The sequence below is a fragment of the Saccostrea cucullata genome, unplaced genomic scaffold (assembly GCF_032062105.1).
Source record: "Saccostrea cucullata isolate Sc308-1 unplaced genomic scaffold, CSIRO_AGI_Scuc_v1 ctg199, whole genome shotgun sequence".
Classification (NCBI taxonomy): Eukaryota; Metazoa; Mollusca; class Bivalvia; order Ostreida; family Ostreidae; genus Saccostrea; species Saccostrea cuccullata.
Window position 1 is genome coordinate 250576 of NW_026926084.1, and position 20981 is coordinate 271556.

The 20981-nt window shown below is 36.4% G+C and overlaps 2 protein-coding genes across 2 annotated transcripts; one reads left to right on the forward strand and one right to left on the reverse strand.

The window, feature by feature from the left end:
• The first annotated feature begins 3974 nt into the window (after positions 1-3974).
• On the forward strand, positions 3975-6002 carry LOC134270704 (uncharacterized). Its single transcript, XM_062752953.1, has one exon. It carries the CDS (start codon positions 3975-3977, stop codon positions 6000-6002), a length of 2028 nt encoding a protein of 675 aa, XP_062608937.1.
• Positions 6003-6218: 216 nt separating this feature from the next.
• LOC134270705 (deleted in malignant brain tumors 1 protein-like) lies at positions 6219-20518 on the reverse strand (the record flags this gene model as incomplete). Its single annotated transcript, XM_062752954.1, is given in 20 exon segments — positions 6219-6452; positions 6961-7115; positions 7315-7575; positions 7694-7896; positions 8129-8276; positions 8513-8685; positions 8885-9051; positions 9150-9294; positions 9371-9528; positions 9851-9995; positions 10343-10530; positions 10621-10768; positions 11254-11426; positions 13321-13399; positions 13402-13476; positions 13583-13740; positions 17703-17853; positions 19834-19997; positions 20093-20243; positions 20327-20518. Coding segments are annotated over 20 exon segments (3248 nt in total), but the record flags the coding sequence as incomplete, so codon positions are not given.
• Positions 20519-20981: the final 463 nt, after the last annotated feature.

Sequence of the window (20981 nt, forward strand, 5' to 3'; positions counted from 1 at the left end):
AAGTTGAGTTAAATGATAGTGATTTAGTGAAATTCACCGGTCCACACAAATATTCACTGGTCCATCAACAAACCAAATTAAAAAAAAAAATGTTTTAAATCCAGTTAGGCCTTAAAAAAATCGAAGGGTCAAATATCCCCGGACTGAATTAACCAGGTGTGATATTTACGAGGGTTGTTCAATAAATAATGTCCTGAACTGTGTGACATACAATACAGATATCATATGACATTAAACTTGACTTTCTCTCATAATTGAATCTTTAATAAATTTATAAAAGTTTATGTGACCACTTTTCATCACATAGTTTCATTGTGAGAATCTGGGAAACAAGGGCTATTCGAGACACTGCGTTATAAATGAATGGTAAAGAATCGGTAAACTAGAGTGAAAATAAAAGCTTCATCAAAGCTGCTGTAAAACTTGTTGAAAATCCCAAAGAAATATTCACTGAAATATGTGTCATTTACAGCAACCAATGCCTGTTTTATAGACAAATGAGCAGGTGGATTTCAATGATAGAAAATTATTTAATGGGCATCAAAAATGGGTACCGTCCTTGCCAACAAAAAATTATAACAACTTATGTACTGTTTGCCAAATTTCAACAAATAATACTTGATGATGTAGGATTAACTTTAAGATACAAAGCAAATTTGATAGACATAACATCGGGGGTAGTTTACACTTTTTTAAAGAAACGTTTGACGGTAAAAAAGCTTAGTACTCAAAGGTCATCCTATATTTTAAAAAAATGAGTGAAAACGACAGCGTGTACAAATGTCTTTCTATTTTTTAAAAAAAAAAATCAGTAATTGGAGTTATCCACGTTTTTTTATGTTCAAACATATAATGGAACTTGGATCTATTGTTTAAATTCCTCAAAACAAAATTTACCATAAGATGTACTTGACAAAAACAGCGAAGGTCTGGCGAGAGCAAGGAATTGCAAGAGTACAAAGACAGATTTATATGCAATTTTCTTAAATATTAATGGTATTGTTGTTCGAAATCGTATTCGGGGTGACAGTTTAACTTCTGGAGGAGTCTAGAAAGCAAATTGTTTGCAAAAAAATCGAAAGGTTTACTAGAGGAAGAACCCAGAATCAGGAATCCACTACATTAAATTTCTTCATGACAGCGTCCAAACCCGCATGCCCTGAAGAGTAAATGGGTTTTCGGGATAAACAGATACTTAATATTTTTTCACATGAACAATATTCGCCAGATCTTTGACCTTTTGACTTGTTTCTATTTCCAAAACTTGAAAAAAAAACCTTTAATGAGGAAGAAACAAGTCCAGGAAATCATCGGATCTTCCATTTTACAGTATACTAAGGGTCATACCCAAAAATGAGTTCTACAATCAATCAGAAATTAGATAAAAAATGTTACGGACGTGTTTTATTTAAAAGAGATTAATAAGTAAAATAATCAAGACTAAATCATTGAAAAGCGTCTTTTGCTTCTTTCCGAGCACCGAGGACATTATTTATTGAACAGCCCTCGTACAGTAGATACCCAACATGGCTGCCTACCGCAAAAACGAAGTTCAAAATGAGGGGGGGGGATGTTTAATGTAACAAAAGTGATTATTCTAAAACTCTTTATATTTAAGGTAAATGATGATTAGCAATTCGATTGACATATGTTGCACCCCAAATAAAGCTACAATTAACATTTCTGAACAAATTGAATCAGCTGATTGATCGAACATACACAGATATGGCAGAAAAAAATCATGACTAACTGTCGTAAAAGCCCTTGAATTTATTCTTTCATATACACAGATTCAATCCTTCAGACAATCTCACAAATAAACTTAAAATTTAGAGGTGAATAGGTTAATATTCCGGAAAGATCCAATTTTTTTTACCGGTCCCTCGGACCGATTACATGAAGAAAATTACCGGACTTTTGAAATATTACCAGTTTTGCCGGTGGGACCGATGGATTTCAAAAACTCTGGCTGGTCCACTTGACCAGTGAAATTTTTTTTAATTTCAAAAACACTGTAAATCTGATATTTGCCTTATTCACCATTTGCTGCAATGCATGATGTTCTCGATTGCTCCGTTTTTGGCGTTCACCGTCAGTTGCTGAGTAGTCTAGACTGAATAAAGCACAGAATTTAGAAATTTGTCCACATTTTTTTTAGCATTTATAAAGAAAGAGGGCGTATAAGGCGTGGACAATCCCCCCTCGCAGACAAAATGTTTCTCAATTTTCAAAATTCACAGAAAATTTATATTTTTCTAAAATCATGTTCTCAGTTATGTCATCTTCAAAACATTTTATTTTACTGAATGACTTATTATTTGATTATCTTTATTTCAAAGTTGACAGTTAAGCATATTTAGTGGAAAATGGGTTTACTGGAGCTACAAAAAATGAATTTTGAACATGAATGGGTCAAGTCTCCACTCTTCTTTAACGCTTAAATGATGGAAACGTAAATGCGAAATCTATTTCATTCGTCAAAAAAATGAAATCTGTACCCATTCTATATGAAAATCGAAAATTTCTGAAAAAATGTACGCTTCAACAAACCCGTTCATTTAAATCACACTGACAGAAATCGATAATGCATACACTTCGTAGCGTAGTGGTTAAAGCGGTCGGTCTTGGACCAAACCCTGCGCTATGGAGAGAGTTCGAATCATACATGAAGCTTTTTCTTTTTTGTTTTCACATATCTTAAAAACATGAGTGAAAAATAGATTATTAATAAAATATTAAAACAATGAAATACAGAATTAAATGTGCTAAAGATGATATAAACAAAATAAATTTGAAAAAATATAACTTTTAGAATTGAGAAATGTCTTTTCTCAGAGCGGGGGATTGTGCTCGCCTTGTACGCCTCCATTCTTTTTGAATGATATACGGTACTACTAAACGCTAATGAAATTAGCGGTTCATGGGCAGATGGACAGACAAAATAATGATCAATGATCGGGATGCCTGAAAGATGCGAGATGAAATATTGCGTCAATCCTGTGTAGGACAAGATTCCACTGTATTCGGGAACGATGGTAATAGGTCGAAAATTTTTAATCAGTTTGCCGGAAAACATAATTTGTATATTTGAAGCCAATTTCTTTAAAAAAAAAAAATCAAAAGGTAAAAAAGAAAATCACTTACATAGGAATTTGGGGCAAGGCACATTTTAGCAGAATTGCGAAAGGCTTGAATAAACAAACATTTATTAGCAGAAAATGCATACTCAAAGACGTTTAGCTGTTTAGCAGAGGATTCTTAGGACATCGCAGCGGAAGGGAAAACAGTTATCTGTAAAAGTTGATTTTATAATACAGAGGGGTAGACGTATATATATTATACTTATGTTTCGTGATTTACAGATTAACATACGAAGCGCCTATGAGTTCTTTCACTTTAATTCCTCTTTAAAAATCATTGTCATGTTATGTCAGCTAAGCGATCATGGAGGTGATTTGTCCATGAACAGTGCTCAATCTGTCTCGGATAGCAACACGATAATTATTGAGTACTGTGATTGATACGGAAATCGTCAAACCAAAATATACATTTTCATAAATAATAATGGAAAGACAGTATCCTAAAATTTTGTGATAAAATGTTGAGCAGATTTCACCCCCCTCCTTGATAAGACAATGCTTTAATCGTTCCCAGTACGAGTTATTGAAGACATTAATTATTTCTAAATGTAACCTGTAGAAGTAAATCTGTGACAGTTTAAACGTTTTCATTATAATTAAGCGTATCAAGAGAAAAGAGGAACTACTCTGCCGTTTCACTGATTACATTATCATTAAATCGCTTTCACGCAATTTGATTAAGTATTTTTAACGAGCTACTAAAAGGTACACGTTTAAATTATACCATAAGCCTTGTTAAAATTTATTTTAAAAAGACCAATGTTTGTTAATCTGGAAAACTATTCGCTGAAGGAATTGGACTCTACTGATGTCTTGACCGAGTGAAACTTGAAGATGGAGTCCAGTGAGGATTCTAAGGCCAATGTACCGCTATCATCTGCCGCTTCCTCCGCCACCCCAAAGGATCAGACCCCGGCCAGTACACGCGAACCCACTCCTGCCGGACCCGTGAAATGTAGCTCGTGTCCTGATGATGTCACCGCTGCCTTCTTCTGCGACCAGTGTCAAAAATATTACTGTAGGGAATGTCGGGGAAAACATGCCAATGAGGTCGCCAATGGCGCAAAACATAAAATGCGAGATATTTCAACGGGGCTCACTATCGATCTTAAACCAGATGACACAGTGTCCGCGAAATCAACCCCGAGACTTCCTTTTCATCTGCAACAAACTGCGACAAGTCCAGAAACGATCTCTAATTTCCGTGTCAAAGAACCCTTGCCTAACATTGGCCATAGCGTCATGCCTAAGGACCATACTAAGAAGCCTGCAAGAGCAGAGAACAAACAACTTGTTCCTAAATTCCAACGTGAAAGAAGTGAAGCAATGACACCCAGAAGTCAACTTCGTAGATGTTTTTCACATCCAAGTAAAGACGTACAGCTTCATTGCTTAGAATGCAATAAAATCGTTTGTAGCGAATGCATCGTGGAAGGACACCAAAGACACCAGTTCGTAAGCATCTCGGAGGCGGCGACCAAGTTACGAGGCGAGCTCCAATCGCACATTTTGCCAGTAAAGACCTGGTATGAGTCGGACGCGAGGACAGCGATGACGAATCTCAACCTATCGGAAGAGACTTATACAAAGAAGTCTAAGGAGTGCATCGATATTATCAAAAAGAGAGCTGAACAACTACACAAGGACATAGATCGTATCAGGGATGCTTTAGTCGAAGATGTCGAGTCGAAAAACTCTATAGACCTGGAGGAGTACAAGGTTTCAAAGGAAGGCTTAGAAGACCAGATGAAATCGACAGAGGAAGTGATAGGAAACATCGAAATGGCAATCAATGACGCCGAGGACATTAGCATTCTTAGATCAGAAAACGACCTTAGGTCTATGATATCGTCCGTTGATATGAAGATCCAAATTCAAGAGGCCAAACCACCAATATTCTATGCAGGATCGTCGACAGATGAGAGAATCCGAGAACTCTTCGGGCATAATCATCAAGAAAAACCCTTGGCAACAGTGGCCTGGTCCTTGCAAGCAGAAACACTAAAACCCACTCGGGATTTGGACTTAATTCGTGTGTCATCCATTCCATGTTCAGATGGTCAACCAATTCATACAATGGTGCCTCTAGGGGAATCCGAAGTTTGGATGTCCTCCCTTTCTAACCCGAAACAAATCCAACTGGTTGGCGTGGATGGGTCAATGGAAAAACCTGGGGAATTTGATTTTGTTATTCGAGATCTTGCAATTTCTCGCAATGGCGATTTATTCATGTCCTGTTTTGACACGCGCTGTATAAAACGACTGCGTCTGAATGGAACTCTTGAAACGTTCTTCAATGCATCTCCACTGCATCCACAAGGAATACACATGAGTAGAAGTGGCGTCTTGTTGGCTTGTCTAGTAGACTCTCCCAGCACAGATGGAAGACAGATTCGGCCTTACAGCAAACGTCAGCTAGTGAAGATCACTAAATCAGGAAGGATCATGAAGAGGTTGGCTTTCAGCATTGACATACGTCTGTTTACTTCCCCACTGAAGGTCGCCGAAACTGTCGAGGAGGAAATCTGCGTCATCGACAAAACCGCTAAAGACAGAGGCCGGGTCATCGTCTTCACCCGAAACGAACAGGTCAAGTTTATTTATACCGGTCCAGTCGGACTGAAGATGGAGTACATGTTCTGCCCAACTGACCTGACCTGTGATATTTACGGACACGTTATCGTGACTGACGCCAACAATAACGCTATCCATATGATTGACAAACATGGACAGGTACTGAGGGTCCATCAGATCGGGAGGGACTGGATTGACGTCCCCCACTCTGTGGTGGTGGACAACAAAGGACTGATGATCGTGGGAGACTCTGCTGGTATGGCACACGTCATTAGGTACCTTAAGTAACTCCAAGGTCAAAACTAATATCCATTTCACGCAGCAGTTAGTATATCTATGTTATTTTACAACCTATGGATGTTTGGCTACGACAGGTCAATAATCAATTCACACACTGAAAAACTGCACATGCAACATTTCTGCTTTGATGTGATTTCACGAGGTTTTCAGATTATGTAACTTGTAATATATATGTTTTTTCATGTAAATAAACCTGATAAATGACTTTTTAAACTTGTTTTTATTCAAAATAGTTTATGAGATTGATCAAATCCATTCGATCTTTTATGATGACATGTTTGAGAACACTTTGAGGACAAATCATTGGTGGAACAAAATGTAGCGTTACAGGAAATGTACACTGCATTCTGATTGGACGGGAAGACGAACGCATTGAATAAGAAACGCGTCTCGTGCGTTCCTTGAGAAACGATCTGTGTACTTGGATCAACAGAACACCTGAAAAATAAAAAAAGTTATTTCATTTATTAATTATTATTCTTTTTTTTTTTTTTTACAAATAACCCGTATTGAAAATAATCATTCACTGATTTGCGCGTAGCTAGAGCCTCATTTGATGTGGACGTCTCGATGGGCGTGGTTTTGGGACCACCTCATCCTTTATCTCCCCGGACGGATTTAGAACGAAGTCGGGAACTGGAGGGGAGCATAGGACAACATTTTAAAATTTTTAATCACGTGGAATTTATGTTCATCATGTATAAAACAGAAAAAAAAATTAATGAAATACTAGTATGAAGGCAATGAACAGTAATCTTAATGAAGTCTGGCTACAAAACAATGTAAAGAATGAGCAGACGAAACACGGACCTCTAAAAACAAAGGTGGGACAAGGTGCCATGAAGGAGTGAATTTCACCTTATCCCCGAACAACCGTCCCCATTCCCCCACCTTGTGCCCTTTGTCAAGATCTGGCAAAAGGATATACTATATAAAACTGCGTTACCCATTCTTGATAATGACGTATGTGTTTTGCTGTGTTGAAACTGCTTCTGGCATTGTCTTGCATGTGTCGAGTCGCATTTTCGTTCCATAATCGTCATTGTTCAGGGAAACTTTCACGAAAATATTTTCACCAATATTTGCTGCTATAGGATTTCCCTAGTAAAAAAAAGAACCCTTTAGATTGTGTATCTTATTTCAATTTGAGAGACTTTTTTATAGTTTGATAGACATATTGTTCAATTAACGCTAATAAAATTGGTTCTTCATTTTTTCTTTTTTGTCATAAGTACTTTTTTCTCAGATTCGTAAATGAAAAAAAAAATGCTAAAGATTTACATAATTGATAAATTCATACTTTGATCTCGTGGAAGTACTGTGGATCGGTGAAGAATTGTAGCTTTATGTCGTAGTGACCCGTACCCCCTACTTCGTGATGCAGTGTCGTTTGTGTCACTGGGGCTTCTGTTGGCTTGTAATGCTGAGTAACATGTTCGTAACGGTCAAGGTCACAGCTGACATCAACTCGCCAACGGTAACCATGAACAATCAGAGGAAATGGTGTGGCGGATTCTGGGTACACCAGCTGATTTTTATATGTCACAAACTGGTCTGAAATCTTATAATCAGCAATGAAGAAATTCAATCCCATGCAAGATTTAAAATATTTTAAGAATGATTTATTCTGGGAGAAGAGATAAAAGTATATTTGTTTAAAAGACATCAAACAGCACTACCGTTTTCGAAGTTGAACAGTTGTTGTACGACTGATCGAACACGATTGTATCATCGACCACGTGACCATAACAAGACTGTTTCGAAAGATAAATCTGGGAAACTCCGGAGTCAGGGTATAACATGCGTAATAAAGTCATGTTGACCACAATACGCCATGATTTGGTATCACAGTTGACTGCTATGACATCCTCCAAAGTAAGAGCTGAGGAGAAATTTGTATCTTTTAATATTTTTTGACCAAATAGATTTTTTAAAATAGATTTTTAATAATTTCATAGTCATTAAATCTGGAGCTATTAGAGTGGAAAACGATAAATAAAAAGAAACATTTTTTGATTTTTTTTTTATTAAGGTTAAAATCAAGAGAAATTTATTAAAGTTTTTTTATACCCCAATTAAACCGCTCTAATCTATGCTATGAATTCTATACGTACGGCTCCATTTTAGGCTGAACCCACGATGGCTTTGACTGCCAGCTTCGGACCTGAAGCGAATCAGGAATTTCTTTCCCGCTAAAATTAAACGGTCAATACGTCCGCCAGAAAACTCGGCAAGCGTAGGGCCACCTGGACCTTCCGTTATCTAAAAGCAACACAGCCAATAGGTCGATACAAATAAAATTCTAACACACATCCCACTAATGCCCCTTCCTCTGCACGAAAGAGATAGAAAAAATAAACTTACAAAAAGATAAATTAATAAAAGCAATACTTTTAAGATATGTGTGAAGTTTCCACCAAATATTTGCATTTAATTCAGTTCTTTTTCACTACCACCAAAGTACATAAATTATGACTGAAGAAAATACGGGATCGTACTTGTATGGAATCTCCAGTTTTATTTATATCTAGGTCACTGATGGTCAGTTTATAAATATGGTGGGTGGAGTTAGGGGGAGTGATGGCGTAGAGACAATCGGACTGCTGGTAACCCTGCGGATACCCCGTGGAAGACAAATTCCCACGAGCTGTGATGTAGGAATTGGTGCATGCTGTAGCAGACAAAGATTTACTTAGCATTAAGAGAAAATATTAACAAGTAATATTTTTGATAATTTTCTTGCTAAAATTGTCTTCTTGCATGTACGTGTATTTTGGTGTTGAGAAATCGAGGTCATATTTACCAATTACATTTAATTTATAACACGATTCTGATATGCCGTATTTGAAAAGCACGAAAAAGTAGCAAACCAAAACACTGCACATGTACTCCAACGTTCGAGCATCCACCAGAAGACAAATAAGCACACTGCTGAATATGCTCCTCCCATCCATCGCACTGAAGGTCTATTACCTTGACGACACCATGGTTACCGGTGGGATGGGCGGGTCCAGAAAGTAAACGAGCATAAGTGTTTCTAAATGAAAGTTTGAAAAAGAAAATCGATGTTTGGAAGAGGTAAGCATTCAGTTTACTTGCAAAGGGATCTATCCTAAATATATACATGTGATTTACTTGAAACCCATCATGCTGCACAACACACGGGCCTCCTCTTCCGAGAGATCAGACGAGCAAATTTCTCCCCATGCTCCATCCTTGAAGACCTGCACTCTACCTGAAAAATTCTGGGCAGGTTCGACGAACCGAACCTTTATTCCATCTGAAAAAAGACCATCATTGAATTATCATTTGATAAATATAAATAATGAAAATGCTATAAATGCAAAGTAACCAACCCGTGCAATCTATGCCAATAGATTTTCGCAGACATTTCTCCTTTTGTAAATCAGCTTTACAATATCCAATATCCGATTCATTTCCGAAACATTCCAGTGAGTTTACAAGCACAGCTCCTGTTCCTTGTGATGAGTTGTAAAATGAAAAATCACCTGACCTTTAAAAAAAACCCAACTAGTTTTACATGGTAATTAAAAAATGATAGCAAGAGAATTTCAAATTTACAAAATAAAGTAATAATTATTCATTACAAATTACTTTTTTCTTTCATGCGTATTTACAAATTGTTAAACATGGGTAAGTATTTGTAAACAGTATTTATGACATAAAAAAAAAAAGAAAATTATATCATTAACAGCTATTGATTATTTAAAAATGCAAGCAATGTTTAATTTTAGGACACATGATAAATAAATGAATCGCTGATATCCATTTCTTTTAATTAGAATATAACGAATATCACCTTAAAATATGAATACCTGTAGTGCAGCATCTTACAGACGACATCTGTGTTGTTTTGGTTCCAGTTGTCTTGACAGAAAGATCCCCACTGACCATTGTAGAATACTTCTAACCGACCCATTCCTGAATTTTCACCGTCAGATAACCGCACATTGTGATACCCTGTAGATTAAAGGATGAATGAAAGACAGGGGATGCTCATTCCTCCATTGCAGCTGATCTCCCAACTGATGTTTTAGAGATCTGTGTTTGCTCTGCTTCTGACTTATATTGTTTAAGGACTTCTGAGACTGAATACTGTTAGTTATCTCCATATTTTACGCGTGAAATCCATTTTGTGTTATGTATTTATATCCAGAGAGAGAGAATGTTAAAAACTGCACTTGGCTATTTGAGACAGCTGTTGAACTAGGGCAGCTATAGACTGAAATTGTGCCCACTGCAAACAAACAAGTGAAATATGTGCAAGCTTAAGGGAGGAAATTGTTGATTTGATATGTATTGATTACCTATAGCTGTTGGTGTACACCCGACACCAGCATCATCACTATGGGAACAAGACTGGTTGCCCCACTCTTTCCTCAATTTACAGAAAGCTATGTTGGACTCAGACCCAGTGCAAAGCGGCTCAATATCCAACGAAGTACCATTGACTTGTCCAAACCATGCGTCAACATAGAGAGATGGTGACGAACTCCTAAATGAAAACCACCGCAAATTAGTTTTTAGCTTCATGCATTTCCACTGACAACTAAGAGAAGAATTGCAAAACAGGAAGAACCTTTACCAGTAACCTAGTGATCGACAGACAACACGAGCCCCCTCTGTATTCCAGGAATGGTCACATATACTGTGCCATTGTGTACCCTCCACAAGACTTACAGTCCCCGTGTCTGGTGAGGAGGAGCTCCCCGTTAAAACTACGTGGTTGTTGACTAAAAGCAAAGATTATGCAATAAATTTATCAGTAACTTGTGGAAGAGGCAAAAGCATAATGGTAACAGTATAATTCTTTATTATTCTTAAATCTTCAGTAAGGCATGGCATTTCGGCGCTACATAATAAAACGTCTCTCCAAAAGTGACCTGGATTTACACTGGTTGCTATCTCATCAATATTCATAACGAAGCGCAAATGCAGTACAGAAAACAAAACACAGAATTTTAAAGAGTTTGATTATTTCTTTCTGCGTGTTGTTTAGGTTGAAAAAAGTAAGCACGAGTAAAAGATCGTATTTCATTGACATTATTATCAAAGTTTCTCTTGATTAGTAATAAACAATACCTAGCAGGTATAAATTTCAATGGTCATCAAACATTTCCTAATATGTATGTTGCATACAGTGTCAAGCTCGTGGCAAAATGACTGACCCACATACTTGTGTAAAGTACTCTACAAGTGATTTGTGTAAAAGATGTACCTGAACAAGACACTCCCGCGTCCCGAGAGTGATCACAGTTAACTCCCCCTGTCAGGTCTGCCGGACAGGAGAGGAGACTGACCTCTGACCCATTACATTTGACCTTCGACATAGCTACTCTTCCAGTTCCTCTTCCGAAGAAAGCATTCGCGAAGGCAGTCCCATTTACTTGTCTGAAGATATTCAGTGTAAGATAAATATTCAGGTCTAAAAAATATAAATACTAATGATTGAGAAGACAGTCTCATAGCGAAGCACAAAAAAGGTGACTTGAATGACAAAATTAACTGAACAGGGCACGGCGCGGGCCCATATCATAGTTCAGAACAAGCTGGGTTTAGAAAACGAAAGTTAATTACAAACTAAATATTATCCTTGAGGTACGCTTTACAAGAGATAAATAAGCATCCTGTTTTGCGAAATATCTATTACGTCATCCTAAACGAGAAAGTCCTTGACCATGGTATCCCAAATAAGAAGATCCTTACACTTCATGGTATCCCAAACAAGAACATTCTTTCACATCCTGAACAAAATCTTTCCACACCATGGCATCCTAAACAAGAAAATCTTTTCACACCATGTTATCCTAAACAAGAAAATCCTTTCACACAATTGTATCCTAAACAAGTAAATCTTCACACCATGACATCCTTAACAAGAAGATCTTTCCACACCATGTTATCCTAAACAACAAAATCCTTTCACACAATTGTATCCTAAACAAGTAAATCCTTTCACACCATGACATCCTCAACAAGAAGATCTTTCCACACCATGGCATCCTAAACAAAAAAATCCTTTCACACCATTGTATCCTAAACAAGAACATTCTTTCACACCATGACATCCTTAACAAGAAGATCTTTCCACATCATGGCATCCTAAACAAAAAAAGCCTTCCACACCATTGTATCCTAAACAAGTAAATCCTTTCACACCATGACATCCTTAACAAGATTTTTAAAGATTTTTCTATATATTCCACACCATGTTATCCTAAACAAACTTGAAAATCCTTTCACACAATTGTATCCTAAACAAGTAAATCCTTTCACACCATGACATCCTCAACAAGAAGATCTTTCCACACCATGTTATCCTTAACAAGAAAATCCTTTCACACAATTGTATCCTAAACAAGTAAATCCTTTCACACCATGACATCCTTAACAAGAAGATCTTTCCACATCATGGCATCCTAAACAAAAAAAACCTTCCACACCATTGTATCCTAAACAAGTAAATCCTTTCACACCATGACATCCTTAACAAGAAGATCTTTCCACACCATGGCATCCTAAACAAAAAAATCCTTTCACACCATTGTATCCTAAACAAGAAAATCCTTTCACACCATGACATCCTAAACAAGAAGATCTTTCCACACCATGGCATCCTAAACAAGAAAAGCCTTTCATACCATGACATCCAAAACAAGATTCTTCCACACCACGGCATCCTAAAAAGCAGAGCCCTATACACCATGGAATCACAAACACGAGTATCTTCACTCATCATGGCATTTCAAACAAGAAGATCCTTCTACACCATGGAATCCAAAAGAAGGGAATCCCTCTACACCATAGCATCCGAAACAAGACTATCCTTGACCAGTGCATCCCAAACACGAAGAGTTTCACGCATCATGTCATTCCAAGCAAAAAGATCCCTCAACACCATGACATCCTAAACAAGATGATCCTTCTACACAATGGCATCCCAAAACAAGAAAATCCTTACACATCATGACATCCAAAACAATAAGATTCTGACATTGAAAGCAAACGAGTGTTATTACTTTCCTACTTAAATAATGATTCAAAGAACTGGGAGGTGTCAAACATAAAGATTACACAAAACTTGGACACCTTTCAGACAAGTATCACAGAACACTGAAGACATTCTGGCTAAATATATTCACAAAATAAGCAATAGAATTCGGATTAACTTTGATTTCTCAATTTGCATGCTTGAAATATGAAGAACATTTTTTTTAAATGAGAAAGCCATTATCTATTCTAATTGTTGTTTTAAGATAAGTATTCTAAGTTGTTTTTTTGTTACTTGTCAATGGGATAATCCGTCAGCATTCGACAAACTGATGTGGCGTCCTTATCATCCCACTCGTCATCACAAACTGTATCCACTGGCCTTGAACTTTGACCTCGACTCGACCCTCGAGTGGGTGTGACCCACCACGCAGCCTTACATCCTGTGTATCTTTATTTTTTAATAGATTGTGTATTGTAGAAGTCTTAAATCTAGGAAATCATAATCAATTTACTACAGTGTAGCTTTCTATGTGATAATTGCAAAAATAACTTACGACATCGGATGCCAACACCGACTGAGGATAAACATCCCCGAGACAGGGCACACCCGCCAATGTCTGAGAGATCATCACGACAATGTAGAATACTGATCATCTGACGACTTGATCCAGTTCCGTAAAAGTTATCTGGTTTGATGTCAGCAACAACATCGCTAGAAATAAAGCAATCGGAAAGATATAATTCAGGTTCGGAAAGTAAAAGCAATCAGGCATTAACATTGAAAAATATTACAATACTGTAAACGCTCTGCTAGATACTAGTACAATAGATCCTTTCAATATACTACGTTAGCGAAAAGAATCATTTCATCATATAATTTTGCATGTATGTGTACCCGTCTGTTTCATGGTTCGAAGATAAATTTTTGAAAGTTGAGATTATATTTCACTGAAACTTGAAATAGGTAGTCTTTTTTATACGATCGAAAGTTCAATTTTTAAATTATGAATTGCAAGCGAATTCGATAAACGATTCGGACAATAATCCGAGATTTATCCGACTCTTATCCCTGCTTTTTATATTGTGACTTGTGCATGGGAGAGTCAGAGCGGAGGCCATACTGAAAAGTGGGAATTCAGCGACAACAGCTGGTGTCACGACTCTGCCTACCTTTTACAACTTTATTTCGCGGAGCTAACGCCCGAGATGCGAGAAATCAGTAAAGATATGATTCTTCTACAACTTCATCATTCGTCATTAAAAGGATGCTACCGCCATTTAAACGGCCCTATCACCGACAAATGAAGCATCACTTGAATTAGGTCGCATCTTTGCTCATGACGTCAGTACACAAATACTCAAAATTCCAATCGATTTCAAAGTAACACGTGCTCAAAACATATATTTGCTGACTAGGTCATTGTATCGACCATAAAACTTACAAAGAGAAGACTTTAAACGAAATTGCTAATATTCTTGCTTTTATCAACTTGTTTATCAATAACTCAACTCGTTTTAGAAATTATTAATACCTAAAGCATGCTCCTGCATATCGAGTCAACCGTGAGATATAAACCCCGTATACAGGTGATATATTAATGCATCAGTGAAATTGATGATTGAAAAGTTAGTCATCTATCATAAAGCTTTGTTGTTAGATAACTATTAACGTTTTTTCTAGTAAATAATCCAAATATGTAAACAAAATATATAAACAGTATTTTATAGCGTATATTACTTTAATACCTAAAGCATGCTCCTGTAAGATATAAACCCCTACAGGTGATATATTAATCATGTGGTATCTTTTATCTCAAGCTCACCGGGATATATCGTATCGACATAAGAATGGAAATACCCATTGTTAACAGACAATAAGTCGTCGATATATTAGGGTTTATCTTATAAGGATAAACCAAGTTATTTAGTGCAGTAATTGCTTGTGCATAATTTTCTAATTGGCAAAGGACAGTAACTCTTATTATTAAGTCAATTGTTGTTTCCCTGTCGCGTTCCCCTTTTTTCTATGTCATGATCATGCGCAAACATGTCTTTTATTTGGTGAGCATGCGCGTTCAACTCTTCCTTTTTCTTCATCAACCCTCTGAGCAAAGGACACGAAATTTTCGTGTCCGACAAAATTCGTTTAAAATCGACATCCATCTTTGGCATCGGTTAAAAAATTAGAAAGATGTTGCGAGCTTCCAGAAATTCAAAGTCCAAGAGTCCATATGCCCGTCCTAGCGTCCAAGCTGCGGCAGCCATTTCCACTGGTTAGGACCACGCCACGACCCTAGGCGGCCATTACACTGACTAGGCCTAATGGTACCACATCCACGGCAATCATTCCGACGGCGACGCTACCTCAAGTTTCTAGCATGCAAGACTCTGTGGTATCTTTTATCTCAAGCTCACCGGGATATATCGTATCGACATAAGAATGGAAATACCCATTGTTAATAGACAATACGTCGTCGATATATCTAAACGTCGAGTTGAAGGCAACAAGTGTTTTCTTCTTTTCACACATAAGATTTTGGAAAAATTCTGCTTCATATGAATACAAAAATAGGTCTGCTTATAACAGGGTGCATTTGGTACCCATGGGAATTCCAATAGATCGTTTGAATTCCTGGTCTTAAAAACCTCATACAATGTAGATATTGTCAATCAGAAACTCGAGCATCTTTTTGATGTCAACTTCATAGTAATTGTGTTTTATTTTCTGTGAAACTGATAATTTTAAATTAAACAGTTCTCAAAACTTTTCAAATGCCCCTCGTATTATAAATATTTGTTGTTAGGTTACCACTAACACCTTTTTCTAGTAGTATTTCCAAGTAGGAAATACAAGTGTCAAACTCTGTTATCTTAAATATCAAGCTTACTGGGATATGTGTCTACACTGAACGGAAACAACTATTGTTAGTTGATAATACGTCGTTGATTTATCAAATGTCGTGTTAAAAACCACACCAAGGGTATTCTTTATCTCATGTATAAGATTTTGAATAAATTATGCTTTATATGAATACAAAAATAAGTCTGCTTATAAAGGGAAGCAATTGGTACCCATGAGAATTCCAACAAACTGCTGGAACACCTGCACAATCGGAATGTTTTATGAGAATAATTTCGCAAATGACCAATGACAAGGTAAGTAAATTTACGAGTTCCATTTTTATTGAAAAAGCAGCTTTCATTGATGTCAAAAAGCCTGGACTTTATTTTATCATAAGGAATGGATGCATAAAGATATAAAAAGTCTTTCATGCTATTGGTTTTTGAAAAGAATTGTGATTTCAAATTTTACAAAAAGTTCCCTGGAATATTTTTAGGTCAGGATTTACACCACTTCTAGAAAACATTGTTTCACAGTACTGCTCAAGTTTCTCCTTCATTGCTATTACAATACAGCTCAACGCACTTTTTAAACTCACATAGTTTTCCGCACAAATTAAGGTCACATTGTTATAATGGCAAAATTGTGTAACGTACCGACAAAATATATTTTAAAAGTGATCTATAACTTAATTTTGATCTTATTCCATTACTTCAAATATAATTCACATATAATAATTGAAAGGATTTTTATATGCTCTTGGATGATAGATTATGACAGTTCCCGAATGGTTTTTCATGGTTTCTCATCAAATGCAGATGTCTTTGTATCCGTTCATTTTAAAGCATACCTTTGCCTTGCCTAAATACAGAAACAGTGCAGTTTATGTAACGTTTGTATTTTCTGTACATTAATATGACACTAAGGCGCAAGATGATGGAAGTATTTCTCATTTGTTCGACTGCTTTCCATGTTAAAAAGATGGCATTTTCAAGTTCACTTTCTGAAATCTAGCATCATGAAAGAAAACTTCCAACGCAAAATTTCAAAGATTCAGACCATAAATGTAAAAGCTTTTTTTCAATAATAACAATTTACTTTGTTGAAAGATAATCGATACATTATTATCCTATCCTTGTAATCTTTATGCAGTTTTGTCATTTTTCGGCGCTGCATTTCGACAAAACTGAGACAAGTATGGAAAATGTGTAAAGTACTTAGAAAAATTCTCATCTGTAAGAAGTCAATTTGAACATTTCAACAAAATAGTATCAAAGAAAGCTCGATTAATTAATTTGTAAATACCTGTGGTAGAATCATACATATGTAACATCATACAATTTATAAACAAATTTCCTTTTAAAACATCGAGGTTTTAAAACTTAAGATAATGATTTTAGAGAATATGCACCTTAACATGAAATATTTAATAATGTAAAGGTTATGTCTCGTACTGAAGCTCGATAATTTTAAGTTTTATTGCAAGAAAAATGTGACTTTAATTTGTGCGAAAAACCATGTGAGTTTAAAAAGTGCGTTGAGCTGTATTTTACAAGGAAGTAAAGAAAGAGGATCGGTAGATCATTTACTGGAACCCGCCATGTACCTTTGTTTGTCAGAATTTTTATGAAGTTTCCGAGATGAAATATATGGAGATAACGAACAGTTTTTAAATGTGGATATTCAAATTCATTTTGGTTGTTAAGAATACAAAAATATTCAAAACTGACATATGATTAATATGATTAAATTTGAAGAATTTTCTTCCTAGAATGGGAGCTATGAGTTTAATTTGGATAACCACCGGTAGAATTAGATAATGCACAACTAACCTGTCGGGAAAACCCATCATTTTGCAGATGATCTTTGCTTTCTGTTGATTAAAGCTGTCTTTACAAACACTTCTCCATGCGCCACCATATTGGACCTCTAGGCGACCCTCCCAAGGTCCGGCTCCTCCTACCAACTGCAAAGGAGTCCCATCTAAAATTAAAATACACATATAATAGATTTAATAAGACTTACTTTAAATCCTTAGCTTGTGTTAAGAAACATTGCTGAAGTCATTGTGCTTGTTTTCTTGCATGACTTTTTCTCCGTTAAAGTGACAATACGGTGCATCTCTTCAAAAACAGACTTGTTAAAATTTTCCTATAGGATTTGGAATTTTTTTCATACTCATAAATGCATACACTTTCAGTAAATTACAAATTTCATAAGTAAATAATTCTGATTATTTCATTAAAATTAATAATTATTTATGGTCCATAAATATATAGATCGCAACGTGTTCGAGGTTCCACATGCCATGCTATTCACGCATGCGTAGAGTTTTCATAAACAAAACAGCATGGAAAGAGGTGGAAGCCCGGTAGGCCTGCTACATTGACAAAGTCGACCAAAACGAAAAACAAAACCGAAAATAGGGCTTGAAATTAAAAAGCAACTTTCCTGACAAAAATTTAGTTGGGAGATTAATGTAATCATTGGATGAAGAAGAAACGGGATCTCGGCGACATTCACGTGGGGCTCGCGAAGGTTCTACCCTACAAGTTTGTTGATACATACTATCATTTCTCGCTCCATGGCTTTCAAAGAAAAAAATCAGTGTAAACTCAACGTAAAAATGTACTTATGACATATAAAAATTGTTGCCATTTGAAGTGCAAATTGTATTGGAACTACAGAAAGATTTTTTGTTTGACATTTTGCCGCGATGACGTATGATTTGGTGGATTTTCCTTTCCTGCACCCCAATACACAAAACGTCAACATTTGTACTTAATCATGTTAAATTTGTCTGAATGCAGACTAATATGTTAACTATTATTAATTTACCGGAGAGTTAAGATATTTTGATTCTCAGAATTGCTTTTACTTAATATACCATTATAATTGTAAACCCTACATCGCATGCACGTGCCATTTTAGAATTCACGTGGTACAAATAAACAGAACTAAGTTGTACGACCCTTGATTTTCCGGCAGATTTTAATTACGTTAATTTTACATGAGAAGAGTATATTTATTTTTTCATATGCTTACTTTAACTTTTTACCTTATTCCTGAATGATATATTGGGTAAATTTGAATGAAAAAGCACACGATTTGCAGCCGTATTGCCGCTTTAAACAGGTCGAGACCACTACCTTATATGGAAGGCAATTTTCAACACGTGACGATGAGTTCGTCACACTCGTTCTCCAATCAAGTGAATGAGTCCCAAAGCATGACAGGCTACTATGTGTTTACGATTCAATGGCGACACGTGGTTTTCGTCGGTCTAATATTCAACTCATCACCGGAAAAGCTGTAGAGCGTCTTGATCACTTTATAAGACCGAAATTGAACGGTTATATTCTAAAGTCATTGCTCCATGCTCACATTTAATATTGGAGTTGTTTTAGATGATTAATAGTTGCTTCGAATACCATACAAACGCTTTGACGTTTGCATGTTCATAAAACACTTTCTGATAATATTGAGCCGTTAAATAATAATTGCACACCTTCTCCTGTTGTCTAAAACCAAGGACCTATATACTACCTGCTAAAACTATGTATATGTATATCGCGCGAAAAAAAAAACTAAATGTTTTATCGACACGATAGCACCTACGTCTCTTTGAACAATGGGGCTAGGCCGATGTATTATAAGTTGATATAAGGCTTCATAAAACAAATTTTGTAAATGTGAGCATAGAAATGAAAGATTATACATCATTTTAAATATTTCTTTCCCAAATCTCAAAAAAGAATCGAAAACAAGTTCCCTAAGGACAATTCAAGTTGCCCTTTATTTTCAACACAGCTGGGTACTTGTAGTAGCCCACAATGCACTGCGGCTCATTCAGCTGTAGGTAAAGTAAACAGATAGCTAATTTACATGCAAATTTATGCTGACGTCAGAAAATCTAGTGGTCTCGACCTGTTAAAAGAATCCAATCAATTTTTATTGACCTACCACATGTTACGCCCACTTCATTCCCCCTGGAACACGGACGTTCCGTGTAAGTAAGGTTGTTACAGGCCCATATCTCTTCTTCCATACCTCGACAGCTCACGTGGGATATCACTTCCGGTCCTTCTCCATGACCAAACAAACCACCATGATGCACCGTTACGTGTCTGGAAATTTAAGGATACATTTCAATTAACAGTTCATTTTACATCGAAAGAATGAAAGACGCCAAAGGTATAGATCCCAAGTAATAAGTACGAACCTGCCTTTGAAACCCAGGCTGCGACATATTACTTTTCCTTCAGAGACAGAGAAGTTTCTTGAGCAAATACTTCCCCATATTCCATTATGTTTCAACTCAATACGACCCTCAGACGCTTTTGTTCCTCCAACTAGTCGAATTTTGTCAGAAACTAAAACGAATTTGTTAATTTGCTTTATCGGTTTCAACTATGAAATCTTTATTGTCATCTACATTATGCTGCTATGTACTTACAAGAAGAGTAACATCCCATTGTCATCTGTTGTCCGCGGGAACAGGATGTGGTATGAAACGTGTCTGAGGTACATATCGCGTCTTGGAAACACCGGTAATCGAATCTATAGTATATGTTGTGTGTGTGGTTTACAAGGCTTCCAAGACGATATCCCCTGAAGAGACAAGGAACATGGAACGATCTAGCTGCAGCTAGGAAAGATCAGTTTAGTTACATGACTATGAAATCAAACCAATTAATGTGGACTATTTTTAAGTAAATCCAACAAATAAATATAATATTTATTTGGTGAGTTTTCAGCAAGTTAAAAAAAATAAGTACACCAAAAATTGCGACATTGTCAATTCAAAAGATCACCTATAAGGAATATACATGAAACACCGTCTTTTAGTATCTTGCAACAAATATCTGGTAAGTACCTCATTTTTTGTGAGGAAACTTGATCTGCAGTACCATAAAAAATTCTTGAGGAAATTGTAATACATGTAAATCATTTTCCAGAAACGTGTCACCTGACCTCAAAAAGAAAAAAAAACGCTTCGTTTCTAAGATGTACGAAAGTCGGATAGCAGGTAATGAATGTTCCAACACCAAACGTGCGAACTAGAACTGAGAGGTACAGGTTCTTCGAACGAGACCTTAAAACTGAGATAC

Bases quoted from the DNA above. Each gene is read 5' to 3' on its own strand.
- LOC134270704 (XM_062752953.1), top strand. From the start codon at position 3,975: ATGGAGTCCAGTGAGGATTCTAAGGCCAATGTACCGCTATCATCTGCC.